We start from the raw sequence: 18,113 nt of genomic DNA on the forward strand, positions 1-18,113 counted from the left end.
CTTTTACTGATCAAGGAAGCTAAGGAATTGAACCATAAAAGAATTACTGGTATTAGTGGTCCTCAATTAGGACCTTAACCCTTTCCATAATCACCTTGAAACTTAGAAAACTAATTTCAAAATGCTCTTCCACCAACTCACCTAAGGCTTGCCAGGCTACATTCCCTAAGCTCGGGTCTAGGCCCATCTATTTATCAGCTCTAAAGGTCTCCTGGCTGTATTTGAAAAATCAACCCCCCCCCCCCCCACACACACACACAATTAGCTATCCCAGTAACACTGAAAAAATTCCATACACCCTGTTACTTATACCCTCCCGAGTCCTGATGAAGGGTCTCAGCCCAAAATGTTGACTCTTTATTCCCCTCCATTGATGCTGCCCGACCTGCTGAGTTCCACCAACATTTTGTGTGTTACCCTTACTCTGTCTGTATATTGTTCCTCTTTCTGCTGCTGAATATAAGGAGGCCTGTAGTACATTTCCAGCAAAGTTCCCACCTCCTTTTTACTCCTAAGCTTTACTCATATTGCCTCTTTTGAAGGCTTTTATCTGATACCTTCTCTCATTAGCACATTTCCCTCTCCTCTTACTTCCCCTGAGATCTCTGAAGGTTACACGTCCTTCCTTTTTTCACGTCTGTGATTGCACTGGTATCATATTCCCATACACTGATCAACGCTATTAGCTCCTTGGCCTCTCCAGAAACTTAGATTAAAATAGATGCATTTCAAATTGTATTCCTCTCATGTGCCTTTTCGTGCCCATGTCTGTTCTGCCTACCAGACTGACGTGGCTTCCTCACAACTGTACATCTAACCTGTTCCCTGCCAAATTAGTTTCAACCCTCCCCGACAGCACAAGCAAGCCACCCTGCAAGGATATTGGACCTGTTGTGTTTCAGGTGCAAATCATTTAGGTTGAACAGGTCCTGCCTTCCCCAAAAAAGACCCAGTGATCCAGAAATCTAAAACCTTACACCGTCCCACCATGTCTTTATTCACACATTTATTTTTTATTTGATTTGATTTAGAGATCCTGCCAACGAGCCTGCACTACTCAATTACACTCATAAGACCAATCAACCTACTAACTTAATCGCTGGAATGTGAGGGGAAACCGAAGCACTCTGTGGTCACGGGGAGGACAGGCTGAAGTGGGGGTTGAACCTGGGTTGCTAGTGCTCCAAAGTGTTACGCTGACAGCTATGCGACCATGCCACCTACCCTTCACAATGTTCCGCACCCATTCGCTGACATTGTTGACTGTGGTACCAAGGAGACAATGCCTATGGGTGCAGGGGTGCCTGCCTCGACCCTCACTGCCAAGGCCCCACCATCATAACCCTTGGACACTTGCTCCTCCCCCTGCACAGCTCAGACAGTCCTGGGGCTGTGATCTTGCCTCTTGCTAGATGTCTCAGAGCTACATTTACCCTAACAGAGAGATGGTTTGAGAGGGAGATCCCCATACAGGTTTCCCCGACTCCCCGCTTGCCTCCCTTCCTCTTCTCAATGGTCACTCATTCCTTCAGCTGCAGTGTGGTCACCTCAGACACTGAAACTTTGGTAAGATTCCAAAACGAAACCCAGGCACCAGACTGACCAGTGAACTCAACTAGCTGGAAGTTCCAATCCGAACACATGACTTAATGAGCTTATAACCATCAAAGCTCCATTGTTGTCGCACTCCAGTCCTTGCCTCCTACAATCTGAATTGTTAACTTTTTGACAGCGCCCTCCCGTCCACCCACACACCTGCTTCCTCAAGTTCCATGGCAGTATTTCCAAGAGGTCTAAGCCAAAAATCCTCAATTCAGCTGCCACACTTCCCACTTTACAGCAATGACGCCCCTAAAAGTGTTTAATTGGTTGTAAGTTGTTTTGAGACACTGGAAACTACTTAAAGATTTTTTAAAAAATATTTCTACTCTCCGCTATTAGGAACCAACAGGATAACAAGAAAGAGATAAAAGGCAGTGCTCAGTTCTGCCCTATAATGGTGCTTGAAAGATGGGTGGTGGCAGCTGCCTGCTTGGTGACAGCTCTCGTGTCTCATTTTCAAGGATTTTACAATTCACGTTGTTTATTTTTTATTTGCACAATTTGTCTTCTTTTGCACCTTGGTTGTCAGTCTTTCTTTGTGTATAAACGTCATTGTATTTTTCTGTTTTTCTCTGTAAATGCCTGCAAGAAAATGAATCTCATATACATACTTCGATAATAAATTTACTTTGAACTGAGACCCCAAGAAGGAGCAGAATGAAAGTACAGTATAAAACGTGAAGCAAAGAAAATGGCCATTCAGCCCGGTCATACTGTTCTTGCCTTTACATTCCCTTTCTCAGCTCACTGCGTCTGACCCACATCGACAATCACTGACCTGTCCTATTCAAACCATATCAACGATTCACACACCTAGCCTGGTGGAAATGTCACCATCGCCATAAAGCCTGTCACATTGAACATCTGTCAACTCTCCCTCATCATCCCAGAGCCCAGACGCTGGGAAGATGCAGTCTGCGTCTCGTTAAACCTTACACTTTCGCGGTGCAGGTTTTGTAACACAGACATGAGACCCGAAGTTCAGGACAAGGGGGCCGCACTGACCTGCAGCTGGCAGCCTGTTGTGGTCACCTTGTTGGTGAGGTCGGAACCAGAGACCGGAACGGAATCCGCTGAACCCCACAGGGACTTCACCCCACCAGATACAGCCGGCTGTTTCCCCGCCCGCTCACCACTGATCGACACTCGGAAATCTAAACCCACCCGGCCTCCCAAGTCCCAGCCCCTGATCCTTGCCTCCGACACCCTCCTCCGGAGACGGGACGAGGAGCAAAAGCTCCCGAGACCAACCAACCCAAAGGGCGCATCAGAGACTCAATCTCAGTTTCCCGATTGACAGATCTCGAACAGACAACGGGGAGACGGCGGGGCAGATCCCTGACAGACAACGGAGAGACGGCGGAGCAGATCTCTGACGGACAACGGAGAGACGGCGGGGCAGATCTCTGACGGACAACGGAGAGACGGCGGGGCAGATCTCTGACAGACAACGGGGAGACGGCAGGCCAGAACCCTGACAGACGGTGAGAAGGTGACTGTGTGATTCCCATTCCGGGCCGCTGCACCAATGAAGCCCCCGCACTCAGTCCCCACTCCTTATTTAGTCAGAGTTGGAGCGCGGTATGAGAGCAGCGGGTACTTCGCAGCCCCCGTTTCCCACCTCTCTCCTCCACCCCTTTTTCTCTGAAGCTTCCCCCACACACCCAGCTCTTCCCCACCCCCTTACCCACTCTACTGGAGGTGTTCAGGGCGAGTTTCTTGCGGTCCTGCTCCAGGTGTCGGGGTTCCGAGCGTCTGGATCTGGTGCCCATCGTGGTATCTGGGCAGAAGCCCGTGTCCCGTCCCGGCCGCAACCCGAACCTCGTCTACTTCCACACCTAACCCCCTCCCCAGCCCTCCTCCTTCACCCCTTCGCCCTCCTCCCGGCCCGCCTTCAGCGCTGCTCATGTGATTCCGAACGTCCACGCGAGGAAGGATTGGAAGCAGATCAAGGGCTGGGCGGGAAGTGTTTACTAGATCGCTGCACTCCGGGCTGGGCGCGCATTCGATGCCGGGACACCACTGCACAGAATGGACTCCCGCCGGCAGCTCTTGACCTCAAGACCATGTGTTCACTTCTGGTCTCAGACACAATTCATCTTTGAAATCGCCCGCTGCCCTCGGGACTGAGGCTCATACCAGTGACACCCGCTTCTCAGCATTGAAGGCAATGCCTCCTGACCTCAGCACCCTTCCTTGATATTTCCAATAGCAGCCGCCCCCTGTAGCCTGACTGGCCCATCCATCGCGATCAACTCACTGTGTACAACCACTATGCTGACCACCCCTTTTATCATCTCCCCTTCTGCTCCCTGGGTCACTCATTGTTTGATTGTCAGGTGTCCTCAGCACCTCTGCCACTCGCTCCTGAAATCAGCCCTGGTCCTTAGCACCTTTTGATACTCATTCCCTGCGGTCACATCGTCTCAGGACCCTTGTCAGCCCTTTACTAATCATTAGTTCCAGTCCTCAGCAGCCGCGACTGGAGCATTCAGTTCCAGGGTCGCAAGGGAAACTTCTGCATATATGGCGCTTGTGCTGGCGGCAACTTATCTCCTGGCTTCTTGAGAGGTTTCAACAGATTGGAGGGAGGAGATGGTTGTATTGTAGGGTCAGTTCTGTACCCTCACTTGTTGAAGATGTAACAGGTAAAAAAAGGTTCAAAGGTTCATTTTAGTGTCTAAGTATGCAGGTACAATACAACTCTGATATTTGTCTACTCCAGATAGGCACCAAAAAACTGAAGGAAACCAGTATGAAGTACGTTCCAGTAATCACATAAATCTCAGAATATGGGAAACATATTTTTGTCTGCATATGAGCCCTTACTTGTATGTGGGGGAGGCAGAGGTCCAAAGTGCCAGGTATCCAAGTTGCTGATGAAATGAAAATAGGACAGAGGATATTTACTCTCTTCAGCAAGACAGAGAGTGAGAGCTTGACAAGAGGAGATTTATAAAGGAATATTAAGGACATACACTGACAAGAAGAACCTTAAGCACTCTGTTCTCTAACTGGAGAAAGATTGGCACCAGGTGAAATACAGAGGGATCTCGGTGTTTGGTGAATGAATCACCAAAGGATAACTGGCAGATACAGAAAAGCAAATGGCTAACTGAGCTTTATTGTAAGAGAGTTGGAGTTTAAAAGTATGGAAGTTTTGTTACAATATGCAGTGGCCTAGTGGTTCATAGCTGGAGTACTTGACACAGTTTGGCACCTTTAAGAAAAGATCTATGGGGACTGTAGCTCAAAAGACATTCACCACACTACTTCCTGGGGCCAGAGGTCTCTCCTGTCACTAGGGGCTAAAACAAAATTAGATCTTTATTTTTTGGGGTGTGAATAATGAGGGGTGATGAAATTGAAGTGTATGTGAGGGGCATGGCAGGCGGATATTGAGATGTTTCTACCAGTGGCAGAGCCTTGAATGATGGGGCATCTAAAACTGAGGTGTACAGGAAGTTCTCTCAGAGAGGGAGGTGAATCTCTGAAATTCTTGATCCCAAATGTTGTGAAGGTGGGATCCATGAGGGAATACAAAAGGTAAAGCACACCGATTTTCAAAAGATTGAGGAGTTGGGGCAGAGAAACTGGCAGAGAAAAGATGATGAGGGCAGGCTTGAGGTGCCAGGCTATCTACTCTTGCTTGTATTATGTTATAGTCCTGTGTAGACAAGCACTTAAATGACCAAGGGATAGAAAGCTATAGACCATATGTTGGTAAATGGGCTGAAGGACCTGTTGTAGAACTCAGTAGCTCTACATTGGGATTTTCTGAAGATGCCACTAAAAGATTACCGTACAAGATAAAATGCACAGGTTTGGTAATAATAGCATGGACAGAGGAGAGGTTAACTAATAAGGTTCAAAGTTCAATATATCAAAGTATGTATGCAGTATACAACTCTGAGATTCACCTTCTCCAGACAGCCATGAAACAAAGAAAACCATGGAACCTGTTCAAAGAAAAGCATCAAACCACCCCCCCCCCCATTTGCAAGAAAAATCAACCATATGGCAACAAGAATATTGCCCCCACTCCCCCATGGGTGAAAAACAGAAGAGAGCAAGTCATGATAAGTGGCTCAGTTTTATCAGTCAGTCATTAAGTAAGGTGACACAAGGTCAATGCTGGCTCCTCTGCTGTTTCTAATCTGTACTGGTGACAGGAATGAATGACCAAGAGTACTTCAGACAACTTTGCAGATGATGCAAAGATAAGGGAGTTAGCAAGTTGTCGGGTGGACATGATGTATTTATATACATGCTGTTTATGTGAGAGACAAACAAAGGGAGAAGTGTGAGGTTAAACCACACTTAAAGGAAAATTGGAAAAAAATAAGTTAATTATTTAGAGTGAGATGACAAAATATTGCAGTGTAAGGAGAATTGGGGCTCTGAGCACATGTAACATAGAGTGTTACTATGCAAGAAAAGCTATTAATGAGGAAGGCTGCAGGGGATAAGGCATATAAAAGTTGGAAGACTCTGATGTAACTTTACAGGACAATGTTGTGGAGCTCTGCACCCAGTTTATAACTTCCATTAAGAAAGAATTCCCTCCCTCTTCCCTCTTCTATTCCCCATTCTGGTCTCTTACCTCTTCTTACCTGCCTATCAATTCCCCCTGGGTCCCCTCCTCCTTTCCATTCCCCCATGGTCCACTGTCATCACCTATCAGATTCCTTCTTCTTCAGTCCTTGACCTTTCCCACCCACCTGGCTTCACCCATCACCTTCCAGCTGGTCTTTCCTTCCTTCCTCCCACCTTTTTCTTCTGGCATCTTCTTCCTTCCTTTCCAGGCCTGAAGAAAGGTCTCGGCCTGACTGTTTATTCATTTCCATAGATGCTGCCTGATCTGCTAAGTTCCTCCAGCATTTTGTGTATGTTGCTTTGGATAAGGTAGGTAGTCAGTCTGTTCCCCGGGATGGGAATGTCAAGTAGCTGAGGACATAGCTTTCAGGTAAGGCAGGGGAAAGTTTAAAGGAGATATGCAGGGCACATTTTTTACACAGATGCATAGGTCATTTTGCAAATGAGTTCCTTCCTCTGGAATAACAGAAAATGCTGGGAACGCTCCAGTGGGTCAGGCAGTGTCTGCAGAGAAAAAAAAATCAGAATTAAAGGTCATGTAAACTGCAGATACTGGAAATCTAAAGCAGCAGCAGAAGATGATGCAAAAACTCAACAGTTTCAGCTCAAAGACCCTTTGTCAGTACAGGGAAGGAGACAAAAGAAGCTCGTGGGTGAGGAGGTTGGATAGCGATGGGTCATCCTCTACCACTGGGTTACAGATCCACTGACACTCCCTGGACCCTATCTCACTGGATTGTGAAGACAGACAGACATACTTTATTGATCCCGAGGGAAATTGGGAAATTGTAATAAACATACAACCAAGCACACAACTCCAAATTATAAAGAGCCATCAGAAGTTTCTGCCATGAAGTACCACAGTTGATAACGCCTCAGGCAAATGCATCATTCTCCAGAGCTCTCAGGTGGTGGTTCTAAGAAAACTAACAATCAGTGTTGACCCTACAGATGCCCTGACATCTTGAAATCACTTGGTAGTATCTCCACTGATTCCTGGGAGTGGCCCACGTCCACCCAAAGTGGAGAGGGAAAATTGGAGATAGTGCTGAGAACCTCAAGGTTACACAGTGGGACACAGAAGCAGTGCAATACCCTCACAGCCCCACACTGCATCAGGATCTCCTGCTGCATCTGTGACACTGCCGCATTAGCCTCACCGGCCTCCTCAGAACCCACAAACAAAAGTAATATCAGCTCATCCTTACTCTGAGGGGCAGTCTGAGAGGATAAAGAGCCACCTGGACAGGGATGTCTGCTTCGTATCTGAGAGAATTTAACGGAGAGGATTAGAGTGATTCGACCAATTGTCATGGGACAGGGCTCATGAATATTTCTACAGTAGGTATATTATTTACTTTTCAAGAACAGAGTATTTGCTTTTTAATATGTGAATCGTTCTGAGATGCCATTAAGCTTCGTTCCTATAATGACCACACCAGAGGGTTCCTGAATTTTTTTAATGTTGTTTATTTTATTATTACAGATTACTGATGTCATGGAGAAGAGAAACCAGACAACAGCTGCACGTGTAATACCTCACAGTCTGGATACACCCATCAGCACAAGCCCTGTCTCTCACATTCATTTGGTATCTGCCTTCCTGTGGTGGGTGTGTGGCGTGGCACGGTGAACGACATGGAAAATCCGGTGAGCGGACTATGCATGGCATTTTAAAATTTAATTACTTTTACAATCCAGATCCATCATTTATTGCCCCTGCCCAACTGCCCTCTGGAAGGTGATGGCGAACTGTCTTGAGCCGCCACAGTCCCTGATCATCAGCTGTGGTTACCATGGACCAGAAACTCAAGGGCAAGGAATGTCCCATGGTGTAGTTCCAGGTCTGGGTGGTGTATGACCTGAAGTTGCTGGTGCTCCTGTGCACCTGCTGTTGTGGCCGTGGTATTTCTATGGCTGGTCTGGTTGAGTTTCTGGTCCATGGTAACCATTGCTGATTAAGGAGTCAGCACAGGAATGTTAATGGTAGGTCATTAGATTCTCTCTCATTGGAGACAGTCACTGCTTGGCACTTCTGCATTGCAAATGTTAACTTGTCACTTATGCCCAAATGTAGTCTAGGTCTTTCAGTTCTCTGCTTCATTTTAGTTCAACAAGGTATGTCAAGTGCCTGCCTGGAACGTACGGTTATCACTGCAGAACATTAAGATGAATGTCCAGGGATTGGATGCAGTTTCTAGCCTGAACAAGAGCACTGAATTTTCCAGTGTGACCTCCATCCCTGTCCATTCTCAGCTGAGTGTTACAACCATACAAGACACTGGTGAGACCATACCTGGAGAATTGTGTCCAGTGCTGTTCGCCCAGCTATAGGATGGATGTTTTTAGGTTGCAAGGATGCAGTAAAAATTCACTACGTTGTTGCCAGGACTGGAGGGCACCTGTTTCAAAGCGAGACTGGATAGGCTGGGACTGTTTTCCCTGGAGCAAAGGAGGCTGAAGAGTGACCTTATGGAGGGTTATAACATCATGAGGAGTATAAACAAAGTGGATGATCAGTTTTTATTCCCCAAGAGCAGGAGAGTCCAAAACTAGGCAGAATAAGTTTAAAGTGAGAGGGGAAAGATTCAATGGGATCTGAGGGCACACAGAGGGTAGAGGGTGTATGGAATAAGCTGCCAGAGGAAGTGATAGAGCTGGGGACTATTACACTGCTTAAAAGACATTTGGACAGGTGTATGGATAGGAAAGGTCTAGGGGGATATGGGCCAAATGCGGGCAGCTGGGACTAACTCAAGCAGGTAACTTGGTTTAGATGGACTAAGTTGGGCAGAAGGGCCTTTTTCTGTGCTGTATAACTCGATGACTCTATGGTGTGATTCCTGGCCATTTCCCAGAGAAGCTCCTTTGGATCAAAGGAGCCTGGCTTTACCGAGGCAATATAGTTAACCAGATCACTTCATGGAGTCTCGTATCAGTGCTGCAATTGTCAGGCTCTTGTATAGCATGTTGGTCAATGTAAGCAGCAAATGTGGGCTCCAGCTGACAGTTTAAAGGTTTTGAATATGGACCTGTTATGGAAACAGGATTTTCTCAAAGATACAGAACTGCAAAGTGTGATCAAGATAAGGCCAATCTCACAAAGTAGTGAGTTGGTGAGCCCATGATTATCGAGGGTAATCTCTGTTGGGTTGTTTCACAGTGCTGCTGACTCGAGGCCATAGGATTCCACATCCTCCTGGCTGGATACGAAGACCCAGAGCTGGCCTGAGTGAATGAGGTCAAGGGCTTGCTGAAGGATGCAGCCTGATGTTCTCTGACAAAAGAGTGACCATGTGGTGCTGAAGGTTGCCCCGTGAAGCCTGGTCTGTCTATGTCAGCTGGCATTCGATCAGTGAGCAAGTCTGCGGCACTCGGTCTGCAGCACAGTCTTCACTCGGAGAAGGAACGAAGATTTGGCATCACTCGTCAGGACTCCCCTGCTTCACTCTCATGATGTACGGGCTGCTGTGTGAGAGTCTGCACGATTTCATCAAGGAGTCATACGGAGATGATGTGTGGAAGCTGGTACGGGAGCGGGCTGATGTGAGGCTACACTCATTTGTAACTCATGAGGTAAACATTACCTGGTTTTGGTATTTGTTTATGATCCCACTAATGTTTGTACCTGGAGCTTCAAGATCCCTCTGCATCTCACCTTTCTGTAAATATTCAGTTCATAAATCTTAATGGATAGTGAGTTGTTGTCTAACTGGTTCATGACTTCACTTCATTTGTCAACATCACTTTGCAAGTTCCTGTTCCCATTGTCAGCTATCAAACATTAATAAGAATGTACAAGTCAAGGTTCATAGGTTTGCAGATGACAGTGAAGTGGACAGTGAAGATGGCTATCAAGATTTACAGTGAGATATTGATCAACTGGGTAAGTAGGTGAATGGACTTTAATTTAGATAAATGGAAGTCAAATCAGAGTGAACAGCAGGGCCCTGGGGAGTGTTGTAGAACAGAGGGACCAAGGGGTCCTGAAAGTAGAGTTGCAGGTGGACAGGATGGTAAAGTAGGGTTCTGGCGCTCTGGTCTTTGTTAGTCGGGACATTGAGCGTAGGAGTTGGGAGCTCATGGTAAGCTTGTATAGGACACTAGTGAGGCTGCACTTGGAGTATTGTGCTCAGTTTTGGTCGCCCTGAGTAGGACAGGTGTTATTAAACTGAAAAGTGCAGAATCAGAATCAGACTTTAATCGCCAAGTACCTGTGCACATACAAGGAATTTACTTCCGGCAGATGTTGTCTCTCTGCTCATAACAATAATAATGATAAATATAAATGAAAATATAGATTATACATACAGGTAGTGCAATCCAAGTAATAGTTAGCCGACAGTTAACCGGCAGTTAACTGTTCAGCAAAGTGACCGCAGTAGGGAAAAAACTTCTCCAGTGCCTATTAGTCTTAGCCTGGAGGGATCTGAAGCGCCTACCAGACGGAAACAGTTCAAACAGTCTGTGCGCAGGATGGAAGGAGTCCTTTATGATGTTCCCCGCCCTCTTCTTCAGCCTGGAAGAGTACAGGTCCACAATAGAGGGCAGGGAGGCTCCAATGATGCGCTCGGCAGTCCTCACTGTGCGCTGTAGTCTGGTTCTATCCTGCTTGGTGGCGGCTCCAAACCACACAATGATGGAGGTGCACAGGACAGACTCAATGACTGCAGTGTAGAACTGCAGCAGCAATTCCTGAGGCAGATCATATTATCAAGAGCCGCAAGAAGTACATCCGCTGCTGGGCCTTCTTCAGGATGGAGCTGATGTTCTGCTCCCACTTCAGATCCTGAGAGATGGTGGTTCCCAGGAACCTGAAGTTTTCCACGGTGCAGAGGAGATTTACAAGAATGTTGGCCAAACTAAAGGGACTGAGATAGATTAGATAGGTTAGGACTTCATTCCTGGAGTTTACGAGACTGAGGTTATCTTATGGAGATGTATAAAATCATGAGGGACACAGATAGGGTGAGTGCCGAGTCTTTTTCCCCAGGGTTGGGGTATCAAAAACTAGCAGCCATCAGTTTAAGGTGAGGGGACAGATTTAATCGGAACTTAATGAGCAAATGTTTTACACAAAGGGTATAAAAAGCTGCCAGAGGGGGTAGTTGATGCAGGTACAATAACAACTTTTAAAAGACAGGTGGAAAGGTTTAGCAGGTTATGGACCTGACGCTGGGAAGTGGGACTAACTTGAAAGGGACTGTTTCCATGCTGTATGGCTCTGTTTGTCTGGGACATTTATAAACAAAGTGACAAACGTTTACACAAATGGCAGCAGTTACCCACAGTCATCAATGTTCTGTTAATTATTCCAAATTTCTGTGTCAGTGAGCAGGACTGCTTTGGGCTTTTAGGTTTCTCAAGTACCTGTTTTCACTAACTGTTGTCTTAGCTAGAGTCATTAAGCTCTTGTGCTTTTTATTTAATCTTGTCAAGTTTATTTTGACTAACATGGGTTTTCCGTGTACTGTGATTATTTAAAGCAGTCTCGCGATTAGCACTTATTGCCGTGACGCATCCGTCTTCTTACCTAACTGGAACCCAGTCAGTGGGTTATCTCCTGTTCCACATTTTTGTTAACAATCCCTTCTCAGACACTGAGCTGGAACTGGTGGACACTGCTTCAGGCAGTCTGGCTGGTTATCCAGGTTTCATCTCCCTGCTGACAGGAACAGTTGGCCTGACGTTCCTTCTCTGAGGAAGTTTACTATTGCTAGATACCAACTCAATTTATTAATTATCCTTTTTTTCCTATAATTTTCCAATTCCCAGACCACAGGGCACACTGCTTCTCAGCTGGTAACAGGCACCAGTGAACCAGACCACACCCAGAGGTGTGTCAGACATTGTTCACGAGCTGCCAAGCAGTACAGTAATCCTAGACGGTGTAATACTCCCGATGGTACAGTAGCACAGATGGTTCAGTCCTAGATGGTACAGTACATCCAGAGAGTACAGTTTCCCAGACAGTGTAGTCCTCCCAGATGGTTCATGCTCGGCACTTTGGTCCCCGTTGACATGCCTTCCCATTGCTGCCGCCAGGTCTACAGTGAGAGTGTCATCCCAGGCATCGCCATGGCAGCAAGTGGAGTGACTGGCACCCCCTACAGCGAGCTGATGAATTCCTGGGGCGTCTACTTCCTAGGATTTGTGGGGAAGTATGGATATGACCGGATCCTGAAGGTGAGTGGTGGGCCTGGCATCTGTTATGGAGCTTCCAGAGGTTCCCGGTCCCCGGTAACTTCCACACTGGCTGTGGGTGAGGGAGAGTGTTCTGTTCCGGGGAGAGAAAAGGGTATCGTGTTCTAGGGAGGGGGAGGGGTGAATAAGGGGGCAGGGAGAGGAGGGTCATGTACTGTGCTGAGGAGGAAGATGGAGTGGAGAGTGAGGGGTTAGGTAATTGGGAAGTGACAATAAAGGGGGGAAGGGCCAAGGTACTGGTGAGGGAGATGGGGTAGTGTGGGGATGGGGAAAGGGTGGGAGATAGGCCCAATACTGGGTGGGGAGAGGCATAGATGGTATGTTTGAACACATGAATTGTGAACAAGACTAGGCTCCACCACCTCCCCAACAGCTCCTCCACCATTTCACAAGATCATGGCTGATGTAAAGTTGAGATTGTAACCTAATGGAAACGGAGACACCTCTTTTTCCCTTATTAGGGAGAGAGAGAGAGAGAGAGAGCCTGCAGTGTGTTGAATACCAGGTGAACGAGTAGTCTTTGGGGTACAGTACTGCAAGTCTGTGTCTTTGCTGATACTTTGCTGCACGCTTGAGTTCTCGATGTATATTTTTACTCTGGGGCGGGGGGATTGTTGCTTGCTGCTGCTTATGCGTGGGAGGTGTGCAGGGCTTTGGGGTTCTAGCATTTAACTGCTGTTCATTCTTTGGGGTCACTCCTCTGTTTTCCTGGATGGTTGTGAAGAAAAAGCATTTCAGGATGTATAGTGTATACATTTCTCTGACATTAAATTGGACCTTTGAAACTTTTGAAACCTTAACTCCACGTTCTCTCCTGCCCACGGTAACCCTTCACCCACTTGTCCATTAAATGTATATCTTCCATTGCCTTAAATATTCTCTGCTTCCACTACTCCATGAAGAGATTTTCAATGCCTCATGATTCTCTGAGAGCTTAAATAATTAACATCCTCTGCATCTTAAATGGCCAATGTGTTACTTTAGAATCTGGTTCTTGATTCTCCTAGAGTAGGGGTTCATAATGGTAGGGGTGACACGGGACCCTATCATTAACTGAGGGGTTTGTGGACCCCAGGTTGGGAACCCCTGCTCTGGAGGAATGAACACCCTCTCCAAACCCAATCTGTGAAGAACCCACATAATCATATGTCTTTCATTCTTTGAGAACAAGCAGAAATCAGCCCAGCCTGTCCAAGTTGTCCTTGTCAGATTCCATTCTTGCATGTAAACCTGCTCCTAACTCCCTCCAATGCATGGACATTCTTCTTCAAAGAACACCAGTCCTGTACATATACAACAGATGTGGTCTCTCCAGTGCCCTATATCATTGATACAGAACCCCCCAGCTTTAGTCTTCAGTTCCCCAAGGAGTTAACAGTTACGCACTCTGAGCTCTCCCCCTGCCACCCAACCCACTTTTTCCTGCTGTTCTCCTCTGTCCCATGCCTCTCCTGTGTTGACAGCTGCTTGCAAACTACACGGGCTTCCCCCAAGCTTTCAGACTCCTATTGGTTACAGTGCTAGGGGCTCTGTTTCTGTCCTGTCGCTGACTCTATGGGTTCTCTCTCTCACTTTATCACCCACGGTCTGGAAGTGTTTGTATCCTGAAGGACTTTCATGGCAGAAAGGAGGAAGCAGAGATGTGTCAAATGATAGACAGTGTTGCTTCCTGTGGATAAGCGCTGGGATGTCTCTGTGTTTTTTATTGATGACTCAGGCATGGATGTGCCAAGAGAAGTTTCCAAATTGCAGACAAACCAAGCATTGGAAATGCCCAAGATTTCCAGCATCTTAGAGTTAAGGAAACCCTAAACATAAGATGCTGGAAATCTTGGGCAACACAAAAGTGCTGGAGGAACTCAACCATTGGAGCTGTTTTCTCCTGCTACAGTTGACGTTTTAGGCCAAGTTTCTTCATCAATTCTGGAAAGGAAGGGGGAAAATCCAAGAAAAAGTATGTGGGGGGAGGGGAAAGAGGACAAGCTGGTAGGTGTTAGATGAGACAAGGTGAGGGGGAAGGGGGTGGGTGGGGGAGAGCAGATGAAGTAAGAAGCTGGGAGGTGATTGGTGGAAAAGGTAGAGGGCTGAAGATGGCAGAATAAGAATGGGAAGTCGAATTGAAATGGGTGGCCACTGGGAAATCCAGCCTTTTGTGGCGGATGAAAGTGCTTGATGAAGCTGTCCCCCAAACTATGTTGGGTCTTACTAATGTTGAGGAGGCCGCATCAGGAATACCTGGCAGACTCTCAGGTGAAGGACTATTTAGGGCCTGAATGGTGGTGAGGGAGGAGGAGTAGCTTGCAGGGTAAATGCCAGGATGGCAATCCGTGGAGAGGGACAAATGGACAATGGAGTCGCAGAGAAAGCAGAGTTAGGGGAGGGGTGGGAAGGAAAACGATGTGCTTGGTGGTAGGATCCTGTTGTTGATGGTAAAGTTACAGAGAATGATACGTTGGTGGTAAGTGCTAGGACAGAGATCAGTGCTCAGATACAGTCCTCAGATACATACATCCCAGATGTTTATCTCACAATGTGTACTCCTCACCTCCCTCCTAGGTCCTGGGTAGACACGTGCGAGATTTTGTGAATGGCTTGGACAATCTACATGAGTACCTTCGCTTCAGTTATCCTAAGGTGCAGCCTCCAACATTCTTCTGTCAGGAGGAGTCGGCTACGGGAGTTACACTGCACTACAGGTATTAGAAACCATGGTTGTGGGGCAGTGAGGGATATCAGGGAGCGGTGGGCCAGGGACGGAAATCAGGGAACGGTGGGGCATGTAGTGGTGTGGCAGGGAGGGGGAGCAATGCTCAGGGAACTTCAGAGTGCTAAGAATGATGTTTACCCTCTGGGAAAAAAATGTGGATGAAGGGTCAGTGACCGCTGAGGTCAAGGATCTGTTCCAATATGGTCAGAGGGTGCTCCAGTCAAAGGTCAGTGCCTGTAGGGTTAGGTGGTACAGGGGTCAGGGATCAGTACAATAAAGTCAGTGTGCTGGGGTGAAAGGTCAGTTCTGATAGGGTCAGCGAGTGCCCATTGGATGGGAGGATGCTGGGAATGATCCCCATACAGAGGTTAAGTGAAAACATTTTGCTGTAGGGTACAGAGGAGCTGGAGATTGGTGAATGTTGGAGAATTCTGTGAGAGAAGGGGGTAATCCAGGCATGGGGTGGAGAGCATAGCCGGGATACTGAAGGGCTACCTTTGCCCTTTAGCAGAATGCTGTCAGACTCTCAGCAGAAGCAGACCTAGAAGAAACAGGTCAATATACTGTGTGCTTCCTCATTGCTTTTGCTGAACAGCATGGTTCATGTACAAGGGCACCCAGATTCCTCTGGTTACCAATACCTTTCAAACTCACCACATTTAAACAATACTGTCTTTCCATTTCTTTGACCATAACCCCTACTGCCAACCCTCTTTGTATCATCAGCAAACTTGAATATATTGTACTCAATTATCTTGTCCAAACTACTGATGTATGTTGTAAATCAAAGGATTCAAAGGTATATTTAATGTCAGAGAAATGTATACAATATACATCCTGAAATGCTTTTTCTTCACAACCATTTACAAAAACAGGGGTGCCCCAAAGAATGAATGACAGTTAAATGTTAGAACCCCAAAGTCCCCCCAGCTCCCCTCCCTCCCCTGCGTAAACAGCAGCAAACAATGATCCCCCCTCCCCCCACTAGCAAAATATGGCTGGAACCCCACACTGATCCCTGGGACACTGGTCACAGACTTCCTAAACAAATTCATTCCATTACTGTGCACTTTAAATGTTAATACACCTTTCTGAAAGTTCACTAACAGCTTCTCCAGTGAGAGGAAGAGAGATGAGTGGTGGGGAGGCATGGGGATAGTTGGTGGGGAGGCGCAGGACGAATTGGTAAGGAAGCAGGCAGAGTTGGTGGAGATAGGGTTAGGGAAAAAGAGAAGGAGGGAAGTTTGAGTGAAATTTTCAACGTACTTTAGTAAGTGATAAATGGATTGAAAAAATATCTGTGTTAGGAGGGAAGTTGAGTTTAAAGATTTGGAGCAGACCTTTCAGAATGATCTTTGGTTTGAGGACTGAATTTCCCTGATAGGGAACTGATCTTTCAGAGGGTGTAATACCTTTTAGAATGGATAGGGATTGTTAGAGTCATCTTGTGACATAATTTAATGTTGATCCCGGGTGCTTTCTGTTTGTGGACAGGAGTAAACGGAAAGGATACCTTCACTATGCCATGGGTCAGCTGCGACAAATGGGGAAGCAGTTCTATGACACAGATATTCACGTGGAGGTGCTGTCAGAACAGTTGGTGGGTGATTACTCACATGTTACCATGAGGTAAGTGAGACCAGTTCACCTGGAGACGCTGAGTGCATGAGTGCAAATGATAAACACTAATGTAGCTCAGTGTCCAAAAGGCCTGAGTAAAATTCAAAGGCTCAAGGAAACGTGTCTGAGTAATAGTACAGCAGTGAAATAATAGCAGAAAAAGCTGCAATTGATGGATTGGGCTGCATTCTATCCTGTGTTTTTGCCTGTTCTTTCTTGTTGCCATTTGGTGCAATTTGTTAGTGTTTTTTTTGTACAAGTTGGGAGGGTTGGGGTTTGATGTTCATGCCATTCGCACAATTTGTTTTACAATGTCGGGGGGGAGGTTGATATTGCCATTTGCATGATTTTTTTTGTTGTGCAGTGAGGGGATTTGATGTTTTTCCTTTGAATGACTTCCATGGTTTTCTTTGTTTCGTGGCTACCTGGAGAGGATGAATCTCGGAGTTGTATACAGCATACATACTTTGATAATAAATGAACCTTTTAAAGGTTAACTCTGACTCTCTACAGAGTGTTTCCAACATCTGCAATTTTCTGATTTTCGGTTTGGTCAGTATTGACTAAGGAGAAGGGCATACAGAGGTTATTTAGATCAGAGTGTGGTTTTCCAATATGCTAGGGCATATTGAGATCAAGAAGGAGATAGTATAGTGTCTCTCGAAGAGCATTATGATGAATAAATCCCCAGGGCCTAATAGGATCTGTCCCAAATTTTTGAGAGAGACAAGAGAAGAGATTGCTGAGGCTTTAACAAAAATCTTTGTATCCTTAATAGGTCATGGATGACTGGAGAGCGGCTAATGTTGTTCCATTTTTTAAGAAGGGCAATGTGGATAATCCATGATGTTACAAGTCAGGGAGCCTCACATCAGTGATAGAGAAGCTCTTGGAGAGGATTCTTAGGGATATGACTTATTCATAGCAGGAAGAACATGGACGAATTACGGACAGTCATCACAACCTCGAATGGAGCAGGTCAAGGGCAGTCGGTATTACCTACATGGATCTTGGCAAGGCACTTGATAAAATCCACCATGGTAGGCTTATCCAGAAGATTAGGATGCATGGGATCGACATTGACGGGGTAGTTTAAATGCAGAACTAGCTTGCTCACAGAAGACAGAGGGTAGTGTTGGAGGGATGTTATTCTGGCTGGAGGTCTGTGACCAATGGAGTTCTGCAGGGATCATAATTCAGGTAGCATAGTGGTTAGCACAATGCTTTACAGTACTATTGACCCAGGTTCAATTCCTGCCACTGCCTATAAGGAGTTTCTACATTTTCCCACATTTGGAAGGTATACGGGTTGCTAGGTTAATAGGTCATTGTAAATTGTCCCATAATTAGGCTCGGGTTAAAACTGGGGGACTGCTGAGTGGCA

The 18,113-nt window shown here is 46.4% G+C and overlaps 2 protein-coding genes across 7 annotated transcripts in view; one reads left to right on the top strand and one right to left on the bottom strand.

Moving 5' to 3' along the window:
* The window catches only part of LOC132384594 (1-phosphatidylinositol 4,5-bisphosphate phosphodiesterase delta-3-like), a 104,027-nt gene extending 100,548 nt beyond the window's left edge, over positions 1-3,479 (bottom strand). Inside the window, exon 1 of one of the 3 annotated variants that reach the window (XM_059955817.1) lies at positions 3,290-3,474. In XM_059955817.1, coding sequence (XP_059811800.1) covers positions 3,290-3,374 — 85 coding nt within the window. In that variant the 5' untranslated portion in view covers positions 3,375-3,474. Of the gene's footprint in view, positions 1-3,289 lie in introns of all 3 variants that reach the window. The other 2 variants (XM_059955815.1, XM_059955816.1) reach the window with 2 other exon arrangements.
* LOC132384595 (soluble guanylate cyclase 88E-like) overlaps positions 2,192-18,113 on the top strand; it is a 75,785-nt gene continuing 59,863 nt past the window's right edge. For 3 of the 4 annotated variants that reach the window (XR_009508938.1, XM_059955818.1, XM_059955820.1), the window contains exons 1-6: positions 2,192-3,086; positions 7,685-7,848; positions 9,362-9,774; positions 12,244-12,384; positions 14,959-15,098; positions 16,604-16,738. Coding sequence is in view for 3 of the 4 variants with exons in the window: in XM_059955818.1 (XP_059811801.1) it covers positions 9,652-9,774; positions 12,244-12,384; positions 14,959-15,098; positions 16,604-16,738 (539 nt within the window). In the remaining variant the exon portion in view is untranslated. Of the gene's footprint in view, positions 3,095-7,684; positions 7,849-9,361; positions 9,775-12,243; positions 12,385-14,958; positions 15,099-16,603; positions 16,739-18,113 lie in introns of all 4 variants that reach the window. The other variant, XM_059955819.1, reaches the window with a different exon arrangement.

The sequence above is a fragment of the Hypanus sabinus genome, chromosome X1, assembly GCF_030144855.1.
Source record: "Hypanus sabinus isolate sHypSab1 chromosome X1, sHypSab1.hap1, whole genome shotgun sequence".
NCBI classification, from domain to species: domain Eukaryota; kingdom Metazoa; phylum Chordata; class Chondrichthyes; order Myliobatiformes; family Dasyatidae; genus Hypanus; species Hypanus sabinus.